Here is a 24,795-nt window from a genome sequence, read left to right as displayed (position 1 = left end):
AAACATTTATTTTATGTATCAGACAAGAACAGAGCTACGTAATCCAACTCTACTGCATTATAAAAAACCATCCCTTCACCACAGTGTAAAATTTAAATGCATCTGTACAGGGTACATGTTATATAAAATGTAGTAAGATTGCTGCCACCCTGCCAGTACTTCAAGTCCCTACCCAGGTCCTATTGCAATACTGGTGGCCCCAGTAGTTTTGTCAAAATAAATCATTTCTTTTAAAAATAAAGCATTTAAAAAGACAAATCAAATTGGGTCAGTAACCATATACCCAACTCAAATTTTATCTATTTATGTTACATTTGCCTCCTGTGACTAAACCTTTATTTCATTCAAACTGAGCAATAAATCTTCCATACTGAAATGCTTCCTTTGCCCAATTAATTGAAAGGAAAACACCAACATGATTAGTAAAGAAAAATGGAGGGTTTAACACACCCTTTTAATTTGTTTTTTGTTGTTGGTTTTTTTGTTTTTTTTCTTTTTTTAGAATTCCATCTTGATTTATTCACAGTGTTTTGGAGTTTCTCTCTCTTTATAGTTTTTGTGGTGATTGCACTGGGTATTACAATATCTTAATTTGTTTTTAAATATTTTTAAGGTTTAAGAGGGTTCAAAATTTGTAATTCATAGTAGGAAAACGTTATCGGAATGAACACCCTAATGGCAAACCACTGTAAAAAGTTACAGCTGCGTGTGGGACAGAGGGGTAGGAATTCTCTGCAAAGCACCCCAGCTTTCTTCATGAGAGGGTCAGAGGTACACTGGTTTGTGTTATAGTGACATCCATTGGGTCATCTATGTTGCTTTTCCTTCAGCAAGGACTTTTATTTGTCAGAAGGGCATTAGGCTTGTCCTCCAAATTTGGCTGACAATTTACTGATGAGATTCATAACCTGTGGGTTGCTCTGATATTTTGATCTATTGGTCAGATTCTGGACCACATCCTGGAAGGGCATCATAACTCTGGATCCGGCATGATTGCAAGAATCTCACGATCTCTAAGACTTTCATTGAGCCCAGGCACTCCTGCCATTCCAGGCATGCCCCCTCCCATTCCTGGCATTCCTCCAGGAAAATTAGTAGGTATTCCCCCAAGAAAGCCACCTGGAAAAGAGCCGGACTGAACACCTGATTGCCCTCTGGCTTCTTCCACCCTCTGGGTGCTCTCAGGTTCTTCCCGGGCCTTTTCCTGAGTCTTTTTATTTTAATTTAAACTTTTTTAAAATTAAATTTATTGGGGTAACATTGGTTAGTAGAACTATATAGGTTTCAAGTGTACAATTCTATAATACATCATCTATATATTGTATTATGTGTTTACCACCCAGAGTCAGTTCTCCTTCCATCACCTCGTTTACCGTCTTCTATCACCTCCCTCCCCCCTTCCCCTCTGGTAACCACTAAACTGTTGTCTATGTCTATGATTTTTTGTTTCTTTCTTTCTTTGTCTTGTTTGTTGTTTTCAGTTTTATATCCCACATACGAATGAAGTCATATAGTCCTCGACTTTCTGTCTGACATATTTTGCTTAGCATAATCATCTCAAGATCCATCCATGCTGTCGCAAATGGCAGTATTTCATCTTTTCTTATGGCTGAGAAATATTCCATTGTATATACGAGGTCAGACGATTAAGTTCACGAACTTGTTGCAACGATGTTGCTAACCGTTTTTGATATCAGAAGGATTATTCATTATGAATTTGCACCAAATGGACAAACAGTTAACCAAGTTGACTATTTAGAAGTGCCAAAAAGGCTGCATGAAAAGTTAAACAACCTGAACTTTTCACCAACAATTCATGGCTCTTGCATCACGACAATGCACCAGCTCATACCACACTGTCTGTGAGGGAGTTTTTAGCCAGTCAACAAATAACCGTATTGGAACTCCCTCCCTACTCACCTGATCTGGCCCCCAATGACTTCTTTCTTCACCTGAAGATAAAGGAAATATTGAAAGGAAGACATTTTGATGACATTCAGGACATCAAAGTAATACGACGATAGCTCTGAGGGCCATTCCAGAAAGAGTTCCAAAATTGCTTTGAAGGGTGGACTAGGCGCTGGCATCAGTGCAGAGCTTCCCAAGGGGAGTACTTCGAAGGTGACCATAGTGATATTCAGCAATGAGGTGTATAGCACTTTTTCTAGGATGAGTTCGTGAACTTAATTGTCTGACCTCGTATGTACCACTTCTTTGTCCAATCATCTATCGAAGGACACTTTGGTTGTTTGTTCCTGAACCTTCTCAATACTTTGCGTTCTTCCTTTGACCTCTCACTCTTTATATTGCCACACATACTTTCTTCGATTTTCTGCAATTTTCTGGGCGCTTGGTGGGACTTCTTTCAGCATCACATTGGCATCTTCATCATAATCCAATTTACACGCAAGGGCAAGATCATGGGCTGCTTCTTCCCAGTGGCCCAGAAGTCTGTGTGCTTTCCCTCACCATTTGCAGAGCTGAACTGAATCGGGATTTATTTCAGTAGCTCTGTCACGGGCTTGGATGGCAGCATTTGGCTCCTAAATTTGATGAAGACACTGGCTCTTTTGCCATACAGAATGGCCAGGCGAGGATTCAGCTTGATGGCATCTGTGAACAAGTCAATGACTTTGTGTAGTTCACTATCATTTAGGGCATCAGTCACAGCCACTTGTTTATCATTTGCCTGATCCATCATCTCCTCAGTTATCTCTGCTTTTTCTCTCCCATTTCTTGAGGGGCATCAGTGTCTGGTCAATCACACCTTCATTGTCAAGTTCTAGATCACTTTCCTCACTTGATAGTCCATCGGTCTCTTTGTTTTCCTCCACCTTCTTACTATCTGTTTTTTCTTCCTTGATATTTTCTTCTGTTTTATGAGTAGCAAATGGTATTTTACTCCCCATGCTCTCCATCCACTGACTCAGGAAGCGCGTTTCCTGGGTGTGCAGAATGCTCCAATCCTGCTTACACATTGTCACGAAGGCCCAGAGCTCACTTACTCTGCAGGCCTCTGTGGTGGGGAAGTGGTGGGAGGTAGCCATGAGGCTGTGGCCAGATTCCAGGCCCTGGTAGTACTCGGCGTGACCATGCAGAAGGGATGGCTGCTGCTGTCATTATTTTTCAAACCCCCAGTTCTTTAAGCTCTTGTTTCTCCTCTCACAGCATAGATGCTCACTCTTCTTTCATGTAAAAAAATATGCAGTGCTCTGCTACTGTGTTTCCACGAAAATAAGACCTCGCCAGACAATCAGCTCTAATGCGTCTTTTGGAGCAAAAATTAATAAGACCTGGTCTTATTTTACTATAAGACCCGATCTTATAGTAAAATAAGACCGGGTCTTATATAATATAATGTAATGTACTGTAATGTAATATAATACATATAATATAATATAATATAATATAATATAATATAATATAATATAATATAATATAATACCGGGTCTTATATTAATTTTTGCTTCAAAAGACGCATTAGAGCTGATTGTCCAGCTAGGTCTTATTTTCGGAGAAACAGGGTAGTCAGTGATTATCTGTTTCTGTCTTTCGGCTTCACTGTTTATTCTCCTATAATGCTTAAAGACACTGCTTTAAGCAATAGATTTACTCATATTTTTCCTTTTGGATTACAATTTTTGCTCTTGCGTTACTATAAAACCACCTCTCTGTTCAGGCAGTGTGTTTTTAACACATGTCAGCTAATGCTTTTGAGTACTAATCTGGCACCTTAACCCCACTACCTAGATGTTACTGGGGATCTCTTCTGGCCTCCCTCGGGATCTATATATAAATAATCCACTGACAGTGAAATATATTTTGTAACCAGAGCAGAAGTTGAAAACTGTCCATATTGGGGCTGAATATAATTTGAAGATATGTATTTTGGTCCTATACCATTCTGGTCACCACAGTGTTACGTTTAATTGTCATCGTGCCCACAACAAAGTGTCTCTCAAATATCCAACTAATGGGCCTCGCTGCTGCATGAGGCCACACTTCCCATGGACTGAGCATGGCAAGGACACTCATGAAGGCTTATTTCTTGAAGATGCGTTCTCCTCTAATGGGCACCTTCGGCTTGATGATTCCCCAACGACCTTGTTGAAACCTTCTTAGAACTGCACTGCAGTCTAAGTCCTTACCTCTTTTCCTGTCCTCCACAGGGGTTAGACCTGCGCCATCGTCTGGCAGCTCTCCCAGTCTCTTCAGATTCTCTCCCCATTCTCTCTCACACATGTTTCACCCAATAAATCACTTTCACATCTATTCGTATGATGGCATCTCCTTTTCAGAGGACCCAGACAAATGCAGTTGTGAACATTACAAACTGGGAGATTTCATATAGAATCTGCATTTCTGGCTCCTCTCAAAAATTTGGAAGAGCTGGCCACACTAGGCTTGTCTGGCAATAATCAGCTAAAGGTGAGTAGTGGCTAGGATTATTGGAAAGGTCAAACATTCTTTAGTTCGCCCCTCTTTCCACTATTCCTTGTTGTCTCTTATACTTGACTTATTTATGTTACTTGCCTAGCTCCTGTGGGCATTTAATTTTTGAGACCCTGAAGTAAAGGAGCATTCCATTAATTCATGTAATCCAGTATATTACTGTGCTAGTTATTATGCCAGGTGCTGGTGGTAGTGGGAAACATGGCATAGACTTTGCTCTCTTTGGAGCTATTTCTTGTAATAACAAACAGACAATAGCCAAATAATCACAGAAATAAAAACAAATAAATATATAATTATAAGTACATTGAAGGAAAAAGAAAAGGATCTATGAGAAAATTACAAGAGTGTTGATCCTCTTCTTTTCCCTGTTTATACTGACGCCTGTGGTATTCTCACCCAGTTTCATTACTTTAAATATCAACTGTAGTACAACTCTCAAATTTGTATCTCCAGCTCAGACCTCTCTCCTGAACTCAAGACTGACACATCCAGCTGCCTGCCTCCACTTAGAAATCTAATAGGCATCTTAAATTTGGCGGTTCCAAAACTGAGCTCCTGATCCCCTTCAAATTTGCTCCAGCAATGTTCCCTAACTTAGTTGATGACAATTCCATCCTTTCAGTTGCTTAGTCAGAGTACCTTGAACCATCACTCATTTTTTTTCTCATACCTCATATCTAATCCATCAGCAAGTCCTCTGTCTGTACCTTCAAAAATACACAGAATCTGGCCACTCTCACCACCACCACTGCCACCACCCTAGTCTACCCACTGTCACTTCTCGCCTGAATTACTGCAATAGCCTACGAACAGGTCTCCCTTCTTCTTCTCTTGGCCCCTGTACCAAGAGAAGGCCCCCCATTCTCAATACAGCAGCCAGAACAACCCTTTTAAAACATAAATCATCATGTTATTTCTTTGTATAAAACCCTACAATGGTTCATCATCTCTATCAGAGTATAAAACCCAAAGTGTTTCTGTGTTGGCGTAGAAGGCCCTGTGTGATCTAATCTACCCACCCCCACCTTTATGACATCATCTCCTTGATTACTCAGCTGTAGCCACAGGATTTTATGCTGTTCTTTGGCCACAACAGATACAATCCCAGCTAGTGTCTTTGCACTGGCCTACTTTACACCAGATATCTTCATGACCAACTACCTCTTTGTTCAAATGTCATCTTTTTCAATGAAGTCTACCCTGACCACCATGTTTAAAAGTCCTACTGCCCCAGCACACCCCTTTATCCTGCTGGGTTTCTTTTTTATAGCTCTTATTACCTTCCAATATACTATATAATTTATAAATTGTACTTTTATAAAGTAAAATTGTTTTTTACTTTATAAAAGTATGTATATAATATACTTTATAATTGTCTGCCTCTTCCCACTAGAAGTTAAACCGCATGAAAGCAAGAACTTTTGTATCTTTTGTTAACTGATATATCCGAAGTACCTAAACTATGGTTGGCACCCGATAAATATTTGCTAAATGAATTGATTAACTAATTAATTACTTAATAATGGTGTCAGGGAGGGTTTCTTCGGGGAATTAATATTTAATCTGAGACCTGAAAAATGAGTTGGAAGAATGAGTGGGACAACATGATAGGCAGAGGGAACAACATACTCGTATGTGAAAGCCTTGAAGCAGTGGGGCAAGATAGATGGGGCCAATTATGTAAAACCTTGAGTGCCACTGTAAAGAGATGACCCAGTCTTTTTGCCTGCCCTCAAGAAGCTCTCAGAAAACAGGGAGAGAAAAATAAACAGACAGTTACTATATGTGTTATAAGTGCACTAATAAGAGTATGCACAAAGAGCTGTAAAAACACTGAGTAGGCAGCTAACTAACTATTCCTAGGGGAGTTAGGAAGAATTTACAAAGAAGGTGACATTAGAGCTAGGTCTCAGGCAGGAGAGTGACATGATGAAAGTGTTTTAAGAAGATTAATCTGGCAAAAGTATGGAAAGTGGATTGGAATATGGAAGGACTGGAGGCAAAGAAACCATCTAGTTTATGGCAGTAGTCCAGGTATGAGGTGATGAAGGCATCTATAGGAATGGAAAGAGAAGGACAAATCTGAGAGACATTTGGAAGGAAAAATTGACAAGAGCTTAATGGACTCTTGGCTTTAAGCCTTTCAAGAAGTAATGCTTCTTCCTTAGTAATAACCATGAAAAGATTCAGATTGACCTATTATGTAATTGCCTACTCTGACTAGAATTTCTAGCTATGGCTGGTCTCCAAAAGTTTGTTATTGTGATTGATACTTGTTGGACCTTAATTTACATTAAGATGGCTTTAGACTCTTAAGGTTGGGAAGCTCTCAAAAACATAATTTTGACTATGAAACAGCAAATTATTCTATTAAAGGAGAAATGAGGGAAACCATAGGGCTGCACAGGAAATTTTACAATGAGCTCATAGTTCCTTTCTTTTTTTAAGGATAATATATAAAAGATAGAAAAGAAGGATGGATATAACAGGTGGCATGTGCCTAAAGAATTAATATTTGGAAAAATAAGGCCCCAAATTACCTCAGGCTTGTAGAAATACATATTTACAAAGACAACAAAGACAATATTTTAACTATGTTCTCAGAAAGAAAAAGTTCATGTGTTCTGACATGGATAAGTTATAACTCAGATGATATCATTAAACTACTCCCAATGATCAAAGGAATTAAAGATGAAATATTGCCATTTGTGACAACAGGGATAGACTTTGAGGGTATTATGCTAAGTGAAAAAAGTCAGACAGAAAAGGACAAAAATCATATGATTTCAACGTGTGTGGAATATACAACAGACAAACAAAATAAAAATAAACTCATAGATATGGAAAACAGATTGGTGGTTACCAGATGGGGAAGTGGGGTGTAGAAGGGCAAAATGAGTAAAGGGTGTCAAATGAATGATGATAGATGGACACTAGACTTTTGGTGGTAAGTACACGATCGTGTATACAGATGACAAATTATAATGTTGCATACCTGAAACATATAATGTTATAAATCAATATTACCTCAATAATAATAATAATAATGTCTTTAGTTTATCCTTATCTTGATTGATAGTTTGGGTTGACATAAAATTCTTGGTTACAAATAAAGTACAGAAGATTTAAAACAAAAACAAAAAGCCTGGATTCATGTAAATATATTGCCACTTCTAACAAAGAAAAAGAAGGAAGAGTTTTCAAGTGAGAACTTAGAAAATTATGAAGTCATCAACAAAGACATTCCACACAAATCTAATTTTTATTTCTGACAAGATCATTAGAGGGTAGTTTATGGAAATATGGGAGATATAACATGTATATTGAATGAATGAATGAAATTTCAGCAAGATTTTAACACATCTTTTATGACACACTTATGAACAAGAATTATGAACCCATATTTATGTGTTACATAATTAATGCAATAATATATTAATTAATTAAGTTACCATACTCAAAGAGCACTGATTAATGGACCATAGGCAAAGGAAGAGTTTTTGATGGCCTGTTTCAAACCCTACTTTTTGCTTGATCTAGTCAATATTTCTATTATTTAAGTAAAGATTTAGAGCAGACATCTTACCAGATTTAAAGAGGTTATGAAGCTGGAAGAAAAGTAACTCAGTCCAATCCCCACAAATATTTATGGAGTTCTACTATGTACTAGGAACCATGCTGGATGTTAGAGTATGAAAATGAATAAGACATAGGTCTTCCTATTGAGGAGTATCCAAGTATTACTAGGGGGAAAGACATACAACATGTAATTTCAGCAGAATGTATTAAGAAGGAAGATAGAGACATAACAGAGTATTGTGAGAGAACAAAAGAAAGCCACTAGTTCCTTCTGGGGAGTTAGGGAAGAATTCTTAGATGAGAGGATATCTCCATTGATTCCTGAAAGATGAATGAAAAATAGAGTAGGAAGGTCTTCCAGTTTGAGGGAACAGAGAACATGAACATGAGCTTCTTAGAATCGGAAAGCATAGAGTGGATCTGGGAAACTATAAGCAATAACATACAAAGAGATAAATAGCAGGAAGTGAGGCTGAGAAGTGCTTGGGACCAAGTAATGGAAGGCATTACATAACATGATGAGGAAATTGGACTTCACCCTGAAGGCCCTAGCGATCTATTCAAAGGGAATTACATACTGCCATATCTATTTTCTTTTAGTTCACTTTTCCTAGTGTGCAAAATGGCTTAAAGGGAGAGCAAGTGTGTATATGGATAGATTAATTAGGAGTCTATTGCAGTCTTTGAGTGAGAAATAATGGTGGCCCTGAACTGGGATGGTGACAAGTAGAGATATAATGCAGTGGGTCAGGTTTGATAATCATTTAGGGGGTAAAAGTTATAATGATATGATAATTGTCTATAGGGGAGAAATTTTAAATAAAAGGTATCAATTTTGAAGCATAGATTTCATATTGAACCAGTTATACAACTGATTAGATGGTACTGGAATCTACTATGAGGAAGAACACTATGGGAGGAGTCAGTTTAGGTGTAGAGGCGATCAGGATGCCATTAATGAGTGCTTCATGAGGACAAGAATATTTGTTTTGTTTATCTGTATATTTCTATCACCTGTAACTGTGCCTGGCAACATGTAAAGGTCTGATATATTTGTAATAGGAGTCTTAGAAGTAGAGGAGAGAGAGAACGGTACAGAATAACATTTGAAGAAATGATTACTAAGAGTTTTCTAAAAGTAACGAAAGCATTGTATTATTTTGCTCTTGCTGCATACCAAATCACCACAAACTTAGTAGCTTAAACCAACACCCATTTATTAGCTCACAGTTCTGTAAATCAGATTAGGCATGGCATGACTGTGTTCTCTGGTCAGTGTGTTAAAGGCTGAAATCAGGGTGTTTTGTCTGGAGGCTGTGGCTAAGAATCCATATCCAGCCTCATTCAGATTATTGACTGAATTCAGTTCCAAGTGGCTGTGGAACTGAGGTCATTGTTCCTTGCTGCATGTCAACTGTGGGACACTTTTAGCTCCTGGAGACTGCCTGTATTACTTGCCATGTAGTCCCCTCTATTTTCAAAACCAATGGAGAATCTCCTTTACAGCAAATCCCTTTCCTCCTTCAAGTCTCTTTCACCAGAAAGAGCCCTGTGCCTCTTAAGGGATCACTGGATTAGGTCACCCCATCCAAGATCATCTCCCTTTCTTAAAGCCAACTATGCCATATACACAACCTAATTATGCAAGTGAAATTCCATCATATTCACAGTCCCTTTCACACTCCAGGGGAAGGGATTATAATATGGCAAGGATCACTGGAGGTCATTTTAGAATTCTGCCTATTACAAGCATCAAGTCATAGATTTAAAAAAGTGCTATAACTCAAAGCAGAACAAATACAAAGAAAACCTCATCTAGATGTATTTTAGTAAAAAAATGCTAAAAAACAAAGGAAAAGAAAAAACTTAAAATAAGTTGGAGAAAAAAAGATACATTACCTTACAAGGAATAGCAGTTAGATTGGCTTTGACTTCTCAACAGAAGTAACTTGAGCTAATGGAAGGATATCTTCAAAATCCTGGCAAAAGTAACTGCCAATTTAAAATTCTATATCCAGTGAAAACAGCTTTCAAAAATGAAAATAAAATAGATGTTTTTAGATTGTCTAAAACTTAAGGAACCTGCCACCAAACACCAAAGGAAATATTAAGGATCTTTAAGCAGAAGTAAAATGACTCCAAATGAAAGCTTGAAGATATACAATTGAATGAAGTGTAATGGACAAGTTAAATATGTGGGTAGATCTGAATGCCCATTGATTGTATAATACAAGAATACTAATGTCATGTGGAATATCTGTGTGTGCGCGCATGCGCACGTGTGTATAATTAAAATATACAACAATGGTTGAGGAAGGAGAACATGTGGAGTTCACATCAATTCTCTAATTTGCATCATAATTTAATAAATCAAAGATAAATGTTGTAATCCCTAGGATAACTACTTTTAAAAATCAGTAAAAGAATGTTTAACTAACAAGTAAACAAAGGAGGAAACAGAATGACAAATTACTAATCAGTGGAAAACCAAGCAAAAGAGAAAAAGGTAACAAAACAGGAATAATTAGAAAGCAAATATTGATACAGTAGAGTTAAACTCAAAATGGACTTAGCACATCAATTAAATGACAAAGACTATCAGACTTGTTTAAAAACAAAACTTATGTGCTGTTTATAAGAGACGTAAATTAAATGTCAGGATATAAGAAGATTAAAAGTAAAAGGGTGGAAGAAGTATACAATGCAAACACTACCCAAAAGAAAACTCATGTAAATATATTAATATCAGACAAAATATAAGGCAGGAATTTTTACTAGACATAGAGATATTTTATAATTATAACAGAGGCAATCAACCAAAAAGATAAAATTATTCTAATTTGTATACACTTAACACTCAACATATACAAAGCAAAATTTGACAGAAGTCCAAAAAAATTCAGTCATCATCAGAGATCTCAACACATGTCCCTCATTAATTGATAGAATATCAGACAAATAAAACCAACAACTATATTAAAGAGTTGAACAATAATATTAACAAACCTGACCTAACTGACATAGATATATGCAGATGACCACATGCAATAACAACAGAATACATATTCTTTTCTTCACACAGAAAAATAAATGCTATGCTAGACCATATAGCAAGTCTCAAAAACTTGAAACAATTACTGTTGCACTGAGTATGTTTTTCGGCCACAGTAAAATGAAGGTAGAAAATAGCAATAAAAAGAAAACTAGAAAATCTCCCTAAAATATGTAATATACTTTTAAGTAAACTGTAGGTCAAATTTTTAAAATCACAATAAAAATTAGAAAACATTCTCACCTGATTTAGAAATGAAAATACTGCATTTCAAAACTCATGGTGGGGGGAGGGATGAATAGGCAGAGCACAGAGGATTTTTAGGGCAGTGAAACTACTCTGTATGATGCTATAATGATGCATCCATGACATTATACATTTGTCTAAATCCATAGAATGTACACCACCATGAGGAGTGACCCCAAATGTTAACTACAGACTTTGGGTGACAGCAGTGTGTCAATGTAGGTTCATCAGTTGCAACAAACCTACCACTGTGGTGGGTGGTGTTGATAATGGGGGTGGGGAGCTATGCATGTGTGGGAGGAGAGAGTATATGGAAAGTTTCTATCCCTCAATTTTGCTGTGAAATTAAAACTTCTCTACAAAATAAAATGTTAATTGAAAATGTACAATGGGTAAAAGATCTGAACATAAACTTGACCAAAGAAGATATATAAAGGGCAATGAAGAATATGAAAATATACACATCATACATAATCAAGAAAATGCAAATTAAAACAACAATGAGGTTTCACTACACACCAATCAGAATGGCTAAATCCAAAACCTGACAGTACCACCAATTTCTAGCAAGGATGCACAGAAAAGAGAGCTCTCATTCACTACTGGTGGAATGCAAAATACTACAACTACTTCGGATTACATTTTGGGGTTTCTTATAATGAGAGTTTCTTAAATATAGACTTAGTATACACCCATCAGTAAGCACTCTTAGGTATTTAGCCAGCGATCTGAAAACCATGTTCACACAAAAATGTTTTTTTTTTTGTTTTGTTTTTTGTGTGTTTTTTTCTTGTTTGTGTTTTGTATAGGTATATGACAGTGTGGAGAGTTCAGCTGTCTGTGATCTGAAAGTTGGTCCTCCACACTGTTGATTGTTGATGAGGTTTCCTTGAAGGAATGGGAATGGCAAATAAGAGGGAAGGAGGCTTTCAATTTTTATTTTATATATTTCTGGGTTCTTTAGATTTATTTCCTTTTTTATTCTTTTCACAATGAGCAAGTTTTATTTTATAAATAAATACAAAACAATGAAACACTTCTACAAAGAACTCTGATCATATAGAGTCCTCCCGATTTTCCCAGGCATAGTTAACTGCTTTCTCTTTTACACCTCTTCACTGTACTCTGCGCTTATTACTATCGTAAATGGTAGTAGTTATCACCCTCTGTCTTTCTTCCCTACTAAATGGTGAGCATCTTAAATAGTAGCTGGGATTGCTGACTTATTTTTGTTTATATTCTCAGTACTTAAGAAGGTACCTATTATACACATGTTCAGTAATACTCGTTGGGTAAAATAATGAAGAAATGAATTCACATATTTGTTTAAGAGTGTTTTTTTTTTGGGGGGGAGTAATCCCATATAAAGGAAGAAGAGTATTTGATTAAGAATCGAGCATTAGATCAGGGTTTGAAATTTTTTTTTCTTTGAAGAAGAGTATTTGATTAAGAATTGAGCATTAGATCAGGGTTTGAATTTTTTTTTTCTTTGAAGTGCCAGATAGAAAATACTGTAGACTTTGGAGGCCACATATGGTCTTGGTCTTATATTCTTCTGTTTATTTGTTTGTTTACAACCCTTTAAATGCAAACTCAATTGTTAGCTTCTAGGTCATATAAAAATAGGCATGGGCCATAATTTGCCAGCCTCTGTCTTACACAGTACCTGTAGGTAGGAGGATGGGAAACAAGAAACAGTGGAGAAAATAAATGTAATCCAGATATCAGCAGACGCTTCTCTATGCTCTGCTCCTTACCCCTACCTGTAAAAATCTCAATAAGTTTGCCTTTTTGTCTTGATTTTCTAACCTGTTATTTCAGAAACTTCCATAAATCATCAGCAAATTCTAGTATGTCTTTAGCTATGGCCTCTGTGTATGTGATTGGTTTCATCCTACATCAACATGAAATTTAGACCTGGCATCACCTTACACCCTCCCCCACACACACACATGTACACATCCACTGAAAATAAGCGTTTTGTGGGTTTAGTGACCTTAACGGGTTATTGAGAAGGTCCACATCAAGTACCATTCAGCTTCTCTGTAGTTGCATGTCTATTTCCCTCTTCTGCCACAGGATAAATTAATTCTTTTTAAGGTCCTATACAAATGAAGTCATTTTATTACTCTTTCTGAAACCATGACACTCAGGAGTTACCAACTCCAAGGAGATTTATCAAGATGCTTTTACCAACAGATACAGTGTATTTCTAACAATAACCATGATGATGATGATGATGATGATGATGATGATGATGATGACGATAGCAGCTGACATAGATAGGGCTTACTATGGGACAGACATAGTTGTAAGTACTTTAGTCCTCACACTAAATCCATGAGATGAGTATTATTATTGTCCTTATTTTACAAAACAGGAAATGGAGTCACTGAAAGTTTAAATAACTTGCCTACAATCACACATAATCAGTAGAAAAGAACATGTCAAGGAGTCAGTGCAAGGGTGATCAATACTGTCACAAGAGAAGAGGCCCAGAAGGATAAAACTTGAAAACCAATCCTTATATGTGGTTGGAAGTTTAAATTTAGGGAATTTTTAAGGAATGCTTCAGTTAGTCGAGTAGAAGCAATATTGCAAGGCATAAAATAAGATGGCTGGTAAGAAAGTGGAAGTACTGGTGATAGCGCACTTATGCTTAGCTTTTCAGAATTTCTTCTTTGTTTAATCCTTTGTAGTTGAGGTAATTAAGTCTATTTTTTTACATTTTTTTCTGTAGTGTTATTCCTTTGGCCTCATTAACGTTATTTTATATTGTTACTAACTCTCTCTTCTTATAGTTGAATTTTCTAGGATGTGGTGCCACAGGTTGTCCTACCTACAAAGAAGGATCCAGGACCTACTGAGGAGAAGAGTTACACATTGGACCCTTCAACAGCCCCACTTCAAAAGCTTACTTCCATTAACGGTCCATTGGCACCATACAGCCTCTAAGTCTCTGAACTGTGCTTGGCAGCAACATGAAGACCATTTTGGTAAGAGACCTTTAGTTTTAATTGTGATAAAAAACACGTAAAATTTGACATCTTAACCATTTTTTACATGTACAGTTCAGTAGTGTTAAGTATATTCCAATTGTTCTGCAATAACTGATACTTTTTACGTGAGCTGAAAATACTTTCTGTGGAGTTGTGAGGACCTCTAGCCATTTATTTCCAAGATTATCCTACAGGTTGAAAGAAAGACAAAAATAACCCAGGCCAACAATGAAAATCTCATCCCATCTAGGGGAAGGGAACACTGCCCTGCTCCAACCCCACTTTGTCTCCCTGCCTCATATAAGGAAAAATAAGAAAGAAAAGAAAGCCTCAGTGTACAGGGGAGAGGTGTACTGGGAATGTTACAGCTAGAGAAGGTATTAGGTGAAAGAGCGGGAAAAAGCTTTACCTCTGTGTATTAGTTTCCTAGCAAGGCCATAACAAATTATCACAAACCAGGTGGCTTAAAAAAACATAAATTATTCTCTCGCAGTTCTAGACGCTAGAAGTCAGGAATCAAGGCATTGGCCAGGTCATGTTCCCTCCAAAGACTCTAGGAGAGGTCTTCTTGCCTCTTCTAGACTCTGGTGGTTACCAACAATCCTTGGTGTTCCTTGGCCTGTGGCAACATCACTCCACTCTCTGTCTCCATCATCACATGGCTTCCTTCCCTGGGTCTCCTGTGTGTCTTCAACTATCTCTCTCACTATAAGGACACCGATTGTTGGGTTTAGGGCCCGCCCTAATCCAGTATGACCTCATCTTATCTTGCTTATCTTCAAAGACCCTATTTCCAAATAAGGTCTCACTCACATGTACTAGGAGTTATGACTTCAACATATCTATTTGGGGAATACAGTTCAAACCACAACACCCTACAAAGGGACAACAATTGTGAAGGCCACATTCCTAAGACATAGGCCCACTGTAAAAGACCTATACTCAGGAAAGTAGAAGACACTGGAGAAAGGAACTGAAGAAGATATAAATAAATGGAAGCATTTACCATGCTCATGGATAGGAAGACTTAACATCTTTAAAATGTCTGTGCTACCCAAAGCAATCTATAGATTCAATGCAATCCCTATCAAAATACCAATGGTATTTTTCACAGAACTAGAACAAATAATGTTAAAATTGATATAGAGCTACAAAAGACCCTGAATAGCCATAGTAAGCTTTAGAAAGAACAAAACTGGAGGTATCACGCTGCCTGATATCAAACTATACTACAAGACTATAGCAATCAAAACAGCATGGCATTGGCATAAAAACAGGCACATAGATCAATGGAACAGAATAGAGAGCCGAGAAATAAACCCACAACTATATGGTCATTGAGAGTAGACCACCTTTATACACCTTATACAAGAATAAACTCAAGAATGGATTAAAGGCTTAAATCTAAGACCCAAAACCATAAAATTCCTAGAAGTAAACATAGACAGTAAACTCTCTGACATTGCTCTTAGTAATATTTTTTTCTGATCTATCTCCTTGGGCAAGGGAAACAAAAGAAAAAATAAACAAATAGAACTACATGAAACTAAAAAGTTTTAGCACACCAAAGGAAACCATCAACAAAGCAAAAAGACAACCTATTGAATGGGAGAATATATTTGCCAATGATACATCTGATAAGAGGTTAATATCCAAAATCTATAAAAAAAAACTCATACAACTCAACACCAAAAAAAATAAACAATCCAATTAAAAACTGGGCAGAGGACCTGAATAGACATTTCTCCAAAGAAGACAGACAGATGGCCAATAGACATATGAAAAGGCATATGACAAAGACATATGACAAAGGCATATGACAATAGACATATGACAAAGACAACATCACTGATCATCAGAGAAATGCAAATTAAAACCGCAGTGAGATACCACCTCACACCTATCAGGATGGCTATCATCGATAAATCAACAAACAACAAGTGCTGGTGAGGATGTTGCAAAAAGGGAACCCTCGTGTGTTGTTGGTGAGATTGCAAACTGGTGCAGCCAGTATGGAAAACAGTATGGAGATTCCTCAAAAAATTAAAAAAATAGAACTACCTTTTGATCCATCAATTCCACTTCTGAGTATTTATCCGAAGAAACCCAAAACTCTAATTTGAAAAGATATATGCACCCCTATGTTCACTGCAGCGCTATTCACAATAGCCAAGATACGGAAGCAACCCAAGTGCCCCTCAATAGACGATTGGAAAAAAAAGAGGTGGTACATATATACAATGGAATATTACTCAGCCATAATAAAGACTGAAATTTTACCATTTGCAACAACACGGATGGACTGAGAGGGCATTATGCTAAGTGAAATGTCAGACTGAGAAAGACAAATACCATATGATCTCACTTATATGTGGAATCTAAAGAACAAAATAAACAAACTAACTAAACAGAAACAGACTCATAGATACAGAGAATAAACTGATCATCACCAGATGGGAGGAGGGGTTAGGGAGGCGAGTGAAAAGGTGAAGGGATTAAGAAGTACTAATTAGTAATTACAAAATAGTCACAGGGATGTAAAGTGCAGCATAGACAATATAGTGAATAATGTTGTAATTATACAAGGTCTGCCAATTAAGTTCGCGAACTCATCCTAAAAAAAGTGCTACATACCTCATTGCTGAATATCACCAGGATCACCTTGGAAGTACTTCCCTTGGGAAGCTATGCACTGTTGTCAGTGCCTGGTCCACCCTTCAAAGCAATTTTGGGATTCTTTTCCTGGCATGGCCATCAGAGCTGTCGTCATATCACCCTTGATGTCCTGAATGTCATCAAAATGTCTTCCTTTCAATATTTCCTTTATCTTGGGGTACAGAAAGAAGTCATTGGTGGCCAGATCAGGTGATTAGGAAGGGTGTTCCAATACAGTTATTTGTTTACTGGCTAAAAACTCCCTCACAGACAGTGTGGTGTGAGCTGGTACATTTGTGATGCAAGAGCCATGAATTGTTGGTGAAAAGTTCAGGTCATCTAACTTTTCATGCAGCCTTTTCAGCATTTCAAAATAGTCAGCTTGGTTAACTGTTTGTCCATTTGGTACAAATTCATAATGAGTAATCCCTCTGATATCAAAAACGGTTAGCAACATCGTAGCAACAAGTTCACAAACTTAATTGTCAGACCTCATATATGGTGTTAGGTGGGTACTAGACTTATCAGGGGAATCAGTGCGTGAATTTTATAAATGTGTAACCAATATGCTTTACACATAAATCTAATATAAAATAATATTGAATGTCAATTGTTACTGAAAAAATAAATAATTTTTAAAATATAAAAGTACTGTGGTTAATTTTATATATATAAAACCTGCCACACACACACACAGAAGGGGAGAGAGAGAGAGAGAGAGAGAGAGAGAGAGAGAGAGAGAACTCCAAAACACTGATGAGATAAATAATTGGAAAGACATTCCATGGTTATGGATTAAAAGACTTAATATTGTTAAGAAGGCAAAGGTAGCAGAATAGGTAATACAATTCTGGAAAAAAAAGGCAAAGGACTCAAATTACCTGATTTCAGGACTTACTATAAAGCTACAGTAATCAAGACAGGGCAGTGCTGGCAAAAGGATAGACACATAGGTCAGTGGAACAAAATAGAGAGCTCAGAAACAGATGCACTCAAATATAGTCAAGTGGTTTTTGACAAAAGGGCAAAGTGAAATCAATGGGGAAAGGATTATTTTTTTCAACAAATCGTGCTGGAACAACTGGTTGTCCATATGCAAAAACAAAACAAAACCTTGACACCTACCTCAGACTTTGTGTAAAAATTAACTCAAAGTTGATCATAGGCCTAAATGTAAAATGCAAAACTATAAAACTTGTGTGAGAAAATGGTTGCTACCTTGGATTAAGCAAAAAAGTTCTTAGATACAGCTTCAAATATCATAATCTGTAAAGAAAAAATGATAAATTAGACTCTATCAAGATTCAAAACATTTTCTCTGTGAAAGACTGATAAGAGAATGAAGAGAACAGCCAGATTTGGAGAAAATATTTGCAAACCATATATCTGAGAAAAGAATTGTATGCAGAATATATTAAAGACCTCTTAAAACTTAATCAAAAAACAACCCAGTTTTTGAAAAGGTTGAAAGATATGAACAGACACTTCACCAAAGGGGACATAAACATCGCACAAGATGCCCAGTATAATGTTTATTAGGTAAATGTAAATGAAAGCCACAATGAGTGAGATACTACTAAATATCTAGTAGAATGACTGAAATCCACAACAACCTGACAACACTGAATGCTGGCAAGGAGGCAGAGCAACACGAACTCCTATTGCTGGGATAATGCAGAAATGACACGGCCACCCTGGAGGGCAGTGTGGCAGTTTCTCATAAAATTAGACGTAGGCTTGCCAGCAGTTGCACTCCTAGGTATTCACCTAGCTGAGTTGTAAAATTTATATCTACAGCAAAAACTCACACACGAATAACAGCTTTATTCATGATTGTCAAAAATGGGAAGCTACCAAGATATCCTTCAATTGGTTAATTAATAAATAAACTGTAGCCCATTCATATGCTGGAATGCTATTTGGCACCAGAAAGGAATGAGCTATTCACACAATGACAGCATGAATCTTCAATGCATTTTGCTAAGTGAAAGAAGCCTGACCATAAAAAGCTACATACTGTATTATTCCATTCATATGACATTCTGTTAAAAGCAAAACTATAGGGACAAAAAACAAGTCAGTGGTTGCCAGCGTTTTGGTGGAACTAATCTGTATTGCTGTGTCGTGGCAATGACTCTGTGCATTAGAAAAAGCACCATAGAACTTTAGAGCAAAAAGTGAACATTACTGTACATAAATTTTTTAAAAATCTACTTGAAGGTCAGAGACTAGGATGGAGTGCAGCCTGTGATGTATGAATCTGACCCTGTTACAAATATATGACATATGTCATTGAAGGGAACAGAGGAGTAGGTGCTGGTATAAGTAACATTGTAAAACGGTGTTTTGACTGGAAACCATATGGATACAGACAAAGAACTATACATGAACACTGTACTCTAGTTGGTAAATTTGTTTGTTACATGAGTACAGATTTGCAATTCTGAAACTGCTATATATGTGTCCTGAAATTGAACACATAAAGCATGGCAGATGGTGGGAGCCTGATTTCTCACCACTAGAGAGTGTGGTTACAGATAAGCATAGAGGGAAAGGCTAGAATGAATCGTGTGATACTGGATCAGAGTTGGAGACATCAGTACAAACTCATGTTTAGCTTAATATAGATACAGACGGCTAGAGACAGAAATAATTATAGACATGTTTTTACATAAATATTACTATATTTCCTAGTTCTGTCCACTGAGAGGACCTAGAAGCAATGACACCCCAGTAGCAATGAGCACTCCCGAATCTTGGTTTCTGATACCAGTCTCCAATAAAAGGAGCCAAGGGCTCCTTGGAGAATGGCTTACTCCAGGGCTGGGACAGGGAAAATGCAAGACGAGCCCAGAGCGTCTTGTGGTGCCAGAAAGGAAGGAAATGCTAAGAAAAAAAAATTATGTGGCAATGGTAAAGCAACACAGGAACTAACTAAAAGAGTTACCAACAGCCAAAGCTGGAACAATTTGAGCATGAAAATAATGCAGTATTGGATTATAACCCAAAGTATACAATTATTACCTTGATTCCATGCTTATATAAATAAATGATTGAATAAATAAATAAATGGGAGAGTAGAGACAAATGTCCCATACAGGAGAATTCCAAATAATTTATGTAGGTGCTCTCCCTCCCCCAATGATGGTGGTGAATCATAACTCCCCAGTCCTATGACGTAGGCTGCACTTAGTGATTTGCTGCCAAAGAACAGAATATGGAAGGAGGGCGGAGTAACTTGAAGTAGAGAAACCTAGCAAACACTGCATTGACCAGGTATTCAAGGTTAACATTAGCAGTGATAAGTCATATTGATAGCATGTGCCATTGATGTGATGTGGTGAGACGAGCCCTTCACTTCTGTGTGCTGCCTCCCCAAAACCTGTAACGCCACTTTAACCATGAGAAAAGCATCAGACAAACCCAAATCAGGGGATATTTCTAACAAAATGCCTGACTGGTATCTCTCAAAACTTTCAAGGTCATCAAAAACAAGGAAAGTCACAGCCCAGAGGAACCTAAGGAGACATGATGCCTAAATAGAATATGGGTCCTGAATGGGATCATGGAATAGAAAAAGGACATTAGGGGATAACTAATAAAATTCAAATAAATTATGGGATTTAGCTAATAAATAATGTATCAGTGTTCATTCTTAGTTGTGACAAATGTACCACACTAATGTAAGACATTAATAATAGGGGAAACTGGATGAGGGCTATATGGCAACTTGTGTGTTTGCAACTTTTCTGTAAATCGAAAACTTCAAACAACTTTATTAAAAGAGAGGGAATTGGAGAAGGCAGTGAAAACATAAAGCCTTAAGTTTCGCTATGAAAGGGAATTTAAACGAGGTGGGGTGGGAGTGGGAGTGGTTTATAGAGTGAAGGGGAATATTGTTTTAAGATGGGAGATATTACAACATGTTTGCTGATGAGAATGATCAAATAGGGAGGAAAATTTTGATGATGCAAAAGGATAGAACAATTTCAGAAGTGTAGTGCCTGAGTAGGAGAGGAGAGGGGATCTAATTCATAAATGGAAGTGTTGGCCTTGGTTCAGTGCACAGATATTTCAACGGTAGTAACAGGAAGGACGGCAGACTATAGGCCGCAGATGCAGGTAAGTGGATGGGTGGGGGGCATGAGTTTGTGGAGATTCTCTTCTAATTGCTTCCATGTTCTCTTTGAAGAAGTAACCAAGGTCATCAGTTGAAATTGGGAAGGAAGAGGTAGTGTTGGCAGTTTGAGGAGAGGACAGTGTGAAATAATCTTCTTGGAGAGTGAGTGAGTGAATTTACTAGGAAATTATGCAAGGAATGTTTGGCAGTGTTGAATACTCATTTGCAATTTTTGGTGATAATTTTAAAATGAGAGTAGCCAATGCAGTTTAATTTTTTTTTCTCGCTAGCAATGTCCAGCTGCTTGCCTGTAGGCACAGAAGAGGTGAGGACTTGAGTTTATCAGAGTTGGGGCTTTGTCAAGGAAGTGTGGCAGAGGGAGAGGGGGGTGAGGGAGTTAAGGGTGTTTGCGAGGAATCGATTAAAATGATGGACCATGGAAGCTGGACTCTATAAGGAGGGAAGTGAAGACATTAAAGGAGATAAGATGATGGATAATGAAAGGAGCTTATGGTCAATGGATTGAAGCTCTTTGTGGGATTGAATGATTATTGGAGTGAGGAGTGCCCGAATAATGGAGCTGGAAAGGGAACAAGAGGTAGTCAGAGTGTAGGGAGTTTGAAATGAAAATTATGAAGGTATTGCAATTAATGGTGATGGAATTGCCAAGAATGATGACAGGGAAAGGGATGACGGGTGACAGTTGGAAGACAGTAAACTGATCTTCACTTATTTAACTATAGAGTGATTCAGGAACTATTTGATTAGCCTAATGAAGAGGGGTAGAGTTATACAGGACAGCATGAGCTTCAAAGGACAAGGAGGCAACTATTGTAACAGGATCAGTACAGACTTGTCTTTCTCCCAGATGATCCAGAAACTAGAGCATTCTTTCCAAAGTACAGTTCGATTTTACTACTCTGATTTTAAAAATCTCTTTATAGAGGTCCACTGTTAGTGTTAGAGACAGTGATTGCCTGAATGTGGCAGGAGAAATGAGTAGAAATGGAGAGGTCATATGGATTTCAGAGATTTAGGAGGTGCAATCAACAAACCTTGGTGATTGATTAAATGTAGGTTATGAGAAAGATGAGTCAAGATGAGTCCCGTTTCTCTTTTGTATCGACATTTTGGCAAGACCTAATTGATAAACATGTGATTAGTGTCAGTTTTATACAGATCTGAGAACTTCTAGAAAACCAGAAATGGAAGCATAGTCTCTGCCTTAATGTAAGAGGCAGTATCCATGAAACATAAAATGAGTAAATAAATATAAGAAGCATAAATAGCTTATGCCATATGCAAATGCAAATTAAGTTGATACCTTCCAAATACTTAATTTCAAAGAAAATGTAGGGTTATTCAAGGAAGCTTCCTGGAATACATGGAGTTTTAGCTAGATTTTGAAGGAAAAGATAGTCATTTAATTAGAAGAGCTTGTGATTTCAAGGAGAAAAATGGCAAGTGCAAAGGCAAACATGAACTCCAGTCATGGAATGAAAGACAATAAGCATACCAACTTGACCAAAATGGAGGGGATGTTTTACAGCTTAAGAAATGAGTCCAGCCACATAGCAGTACAAGTTATTCCACTCCTATATGCGTATTGTATGTGCCTAGAAAGTCATAAGGTGAAAATGGGATATAGCAGGTGGCAGTCAGGATTACTGGGTATCTGTAGGGCAGGAGAATATCACTCATAGTTTTGATGAAAAGATCCTTCTCATTTCTATGGTGTCACCTGTAGTAGAGTGAACAATAAGGCAGCCTCACCACCACTCATTGATCTACTCAGCAAATATTTAATGAGCCCCCACCAGGATCCAGGCATCGTGGTAAGTGCTAAGATGCATTGATGAAGACGACACATCCCCTATCTTCAAGGTGTTCACAGTCGTGTGGCAGAGACAAACACATAGACAGTTATAAGACAGTGTGATAAATGCTTTTAGGCAACATACAGAGTGCCAGAAGAACAAAGGGGAGAGGTACCTAACCCCAAATGAAAATTTATAAATGACTCCTTCCAGGATGTAACCACTGAGCAGGATATGACTACAGTCTAAGCTGCATGATATTTTTTGTTTTAAAACCCTTTTAAAACGTAGAAAACATTCTTATGTTCCAAGCCATACAGAAACAGGCCATGGGCTATATACTATATGGCCCACAGGCTGTAGTTTGTCCAAGCCCAGATTATCTCTGTGTTATCACTTTTGTCACCCCAAGGGCGTGGTTTTCAGTATTTTTAGGTTATAGATCCCATAGAAATTCTGTTGAAAGTTCTGGATCCACTCCATAGAAAAATGCAGGACTACATACATGCGCGCGCGCGCACACACACACACACACACACACACACACAATGGTATCTTAATACCCATTTCTCTGATTACCACTAAGGCTGGGGATTCATGTGTTTATTGGTCACTTCTGGTGACTTTCCAATTGATATCCGTCACTCATTTTTCTATTGAGTGTTTATTTTAATGATCACAGGGATTTATTCTATATGCTAGGTATTAATTATTTTATGTTTAAAATTTTTCCTGTTACTTGTTTTTTAACTTTTTTATATTGTTTGCAGAACGAAAGGTTATTATTTTCATATAGACAAATTTATCTTGTTGGCTTTTTGTGTTGTATTAAAATGGTCTTTTCTACCTTAAGTTTGTCAACATATAATAGTTTTATTTTTTATGTTTTAACCTATCAGTAATTTACTGTTTTGAATGATATAAGCCAGAATCTATTTTTTCAAGTATTCGTTTTTCCTAAACTAGTTATTGAGTAATCCATCTTTTTTCCATTGTTATGAAATGCCACCTTTAACATATACCATAGTTCCACGTACACGTGGGTCTCTTTTGGGACTCTGTTCTGTTTCCTCGATCTGTTCACCTATTCCACACAAATACCATGCTTTCTAAATGACTATAATTTTGTAATATTTTTTTTATATCTATAGGTTGGTGCAAAAGTAATTGTGGTTTAAAGGGTTAAAAAAAATTGCAAAAACTGCAATTACTTCTGCACCAACCTCATAGTAAGACAGTCCCCCCATTCCTTCCTTCTCCTTTTTCAAAATTGTTACTTTATTAATTCTGAATATGATTTTTTGAATTAGCCTGTCCGGTACATGAACATTTCTACTGGGATTTGGACCAGGAATATGTGGAATTTGGTATATAAATTTGGGGGAGAATTTGTATCTTTTCAATATTGAATCTGCCCATCTTGGAGCACATTTCTCCATTCAGGTTTCTTTCAAGTCCTTCAGGATAGTTTTATAGATTTCTCCATAGCAGTCTTGCACATTTTTGTTTCTTTCCAGATATTTTATAGCTTTTGTTCCTATGTATGTTTGATTTCAGTTTCAGTTACCTTTTCTAAATGAGTAACCTGGTGTATAGGAAAGTCAATGTTTGGTAACTTTTTATTTTGGTATAACTTCAAGCTAACAGAAACATTTCAAGAATAGTACAAGGACTTCCTTAATATCCTCTGTCCACCTGGTAGAACTGCCGATGGAGCTCATGGTGACTTAAGTATTTGCGTTACTTAAATACTTGAATGGTTTTATTTTCCAAATTTAGAACTCTGATCTAGTTTGAATTTATTTTAGAGATCTGGTGACAATATGAAGTACAGAATTAATTTTATTTTATATTTTTAAAATGGCTATCTAT

General features: G+C 37.1%; 1 protein-coding gene and 1 pseudogene across 3 annotated transcripts in view; one reads left to right on the top strand and one right to left on the bottom strand.

Moving 5' to 3' along the window:
• The window catches only part of TMLHE (trimethyllysine hydroxylase, epsilon), a 65,595-nt gene that overhangs the window by 13,853 nt on the left and 26,947 nt on the right, over window positions 1-24,795 (top strand). For all 3 annotated transcript variants that reach the window (XM_019716081.2, XM_019716080.2, XM_019716082.2), the window contains one exon: window positions 14,134-14,328. In XM_019716081.2, coding sequence (XP_019571640.2) covers window positions 14,148-14,328 — 181 coding nt within the window. In that variant the 5' untranslated portion in view covers window positions 14,134-14,147. The remainder of the gene's footprint in view (window positions 1-14,133; window positions 14,329-24,795) is intronic.
• LOC109437094 (hsc70-interacting protein) lies at window positions 858-4,242 on the bottom strand (annotated as a pseudogene).

Source organism: Rhinolophus sinicus, chromosome X (genome assembly GCF_036562045.2).
Source record: "Rhinolophus sinicus isolate RSC01 chromosome X, ASM3656204v1, whole genome shotgun sequence".
NCBI classification, from domain to species: Eukaryota; Metazoa; Chordata; class Mammalia; order Chiroptera; family Rhinolophidae; genus Rhinolophus; species Rhinolophus sinicus.
The sequence above is the reverse complement of the archived record's forward strand: the minus strand, read 5'-3'. Positions and strand labels throughout refer to the sequence as shown.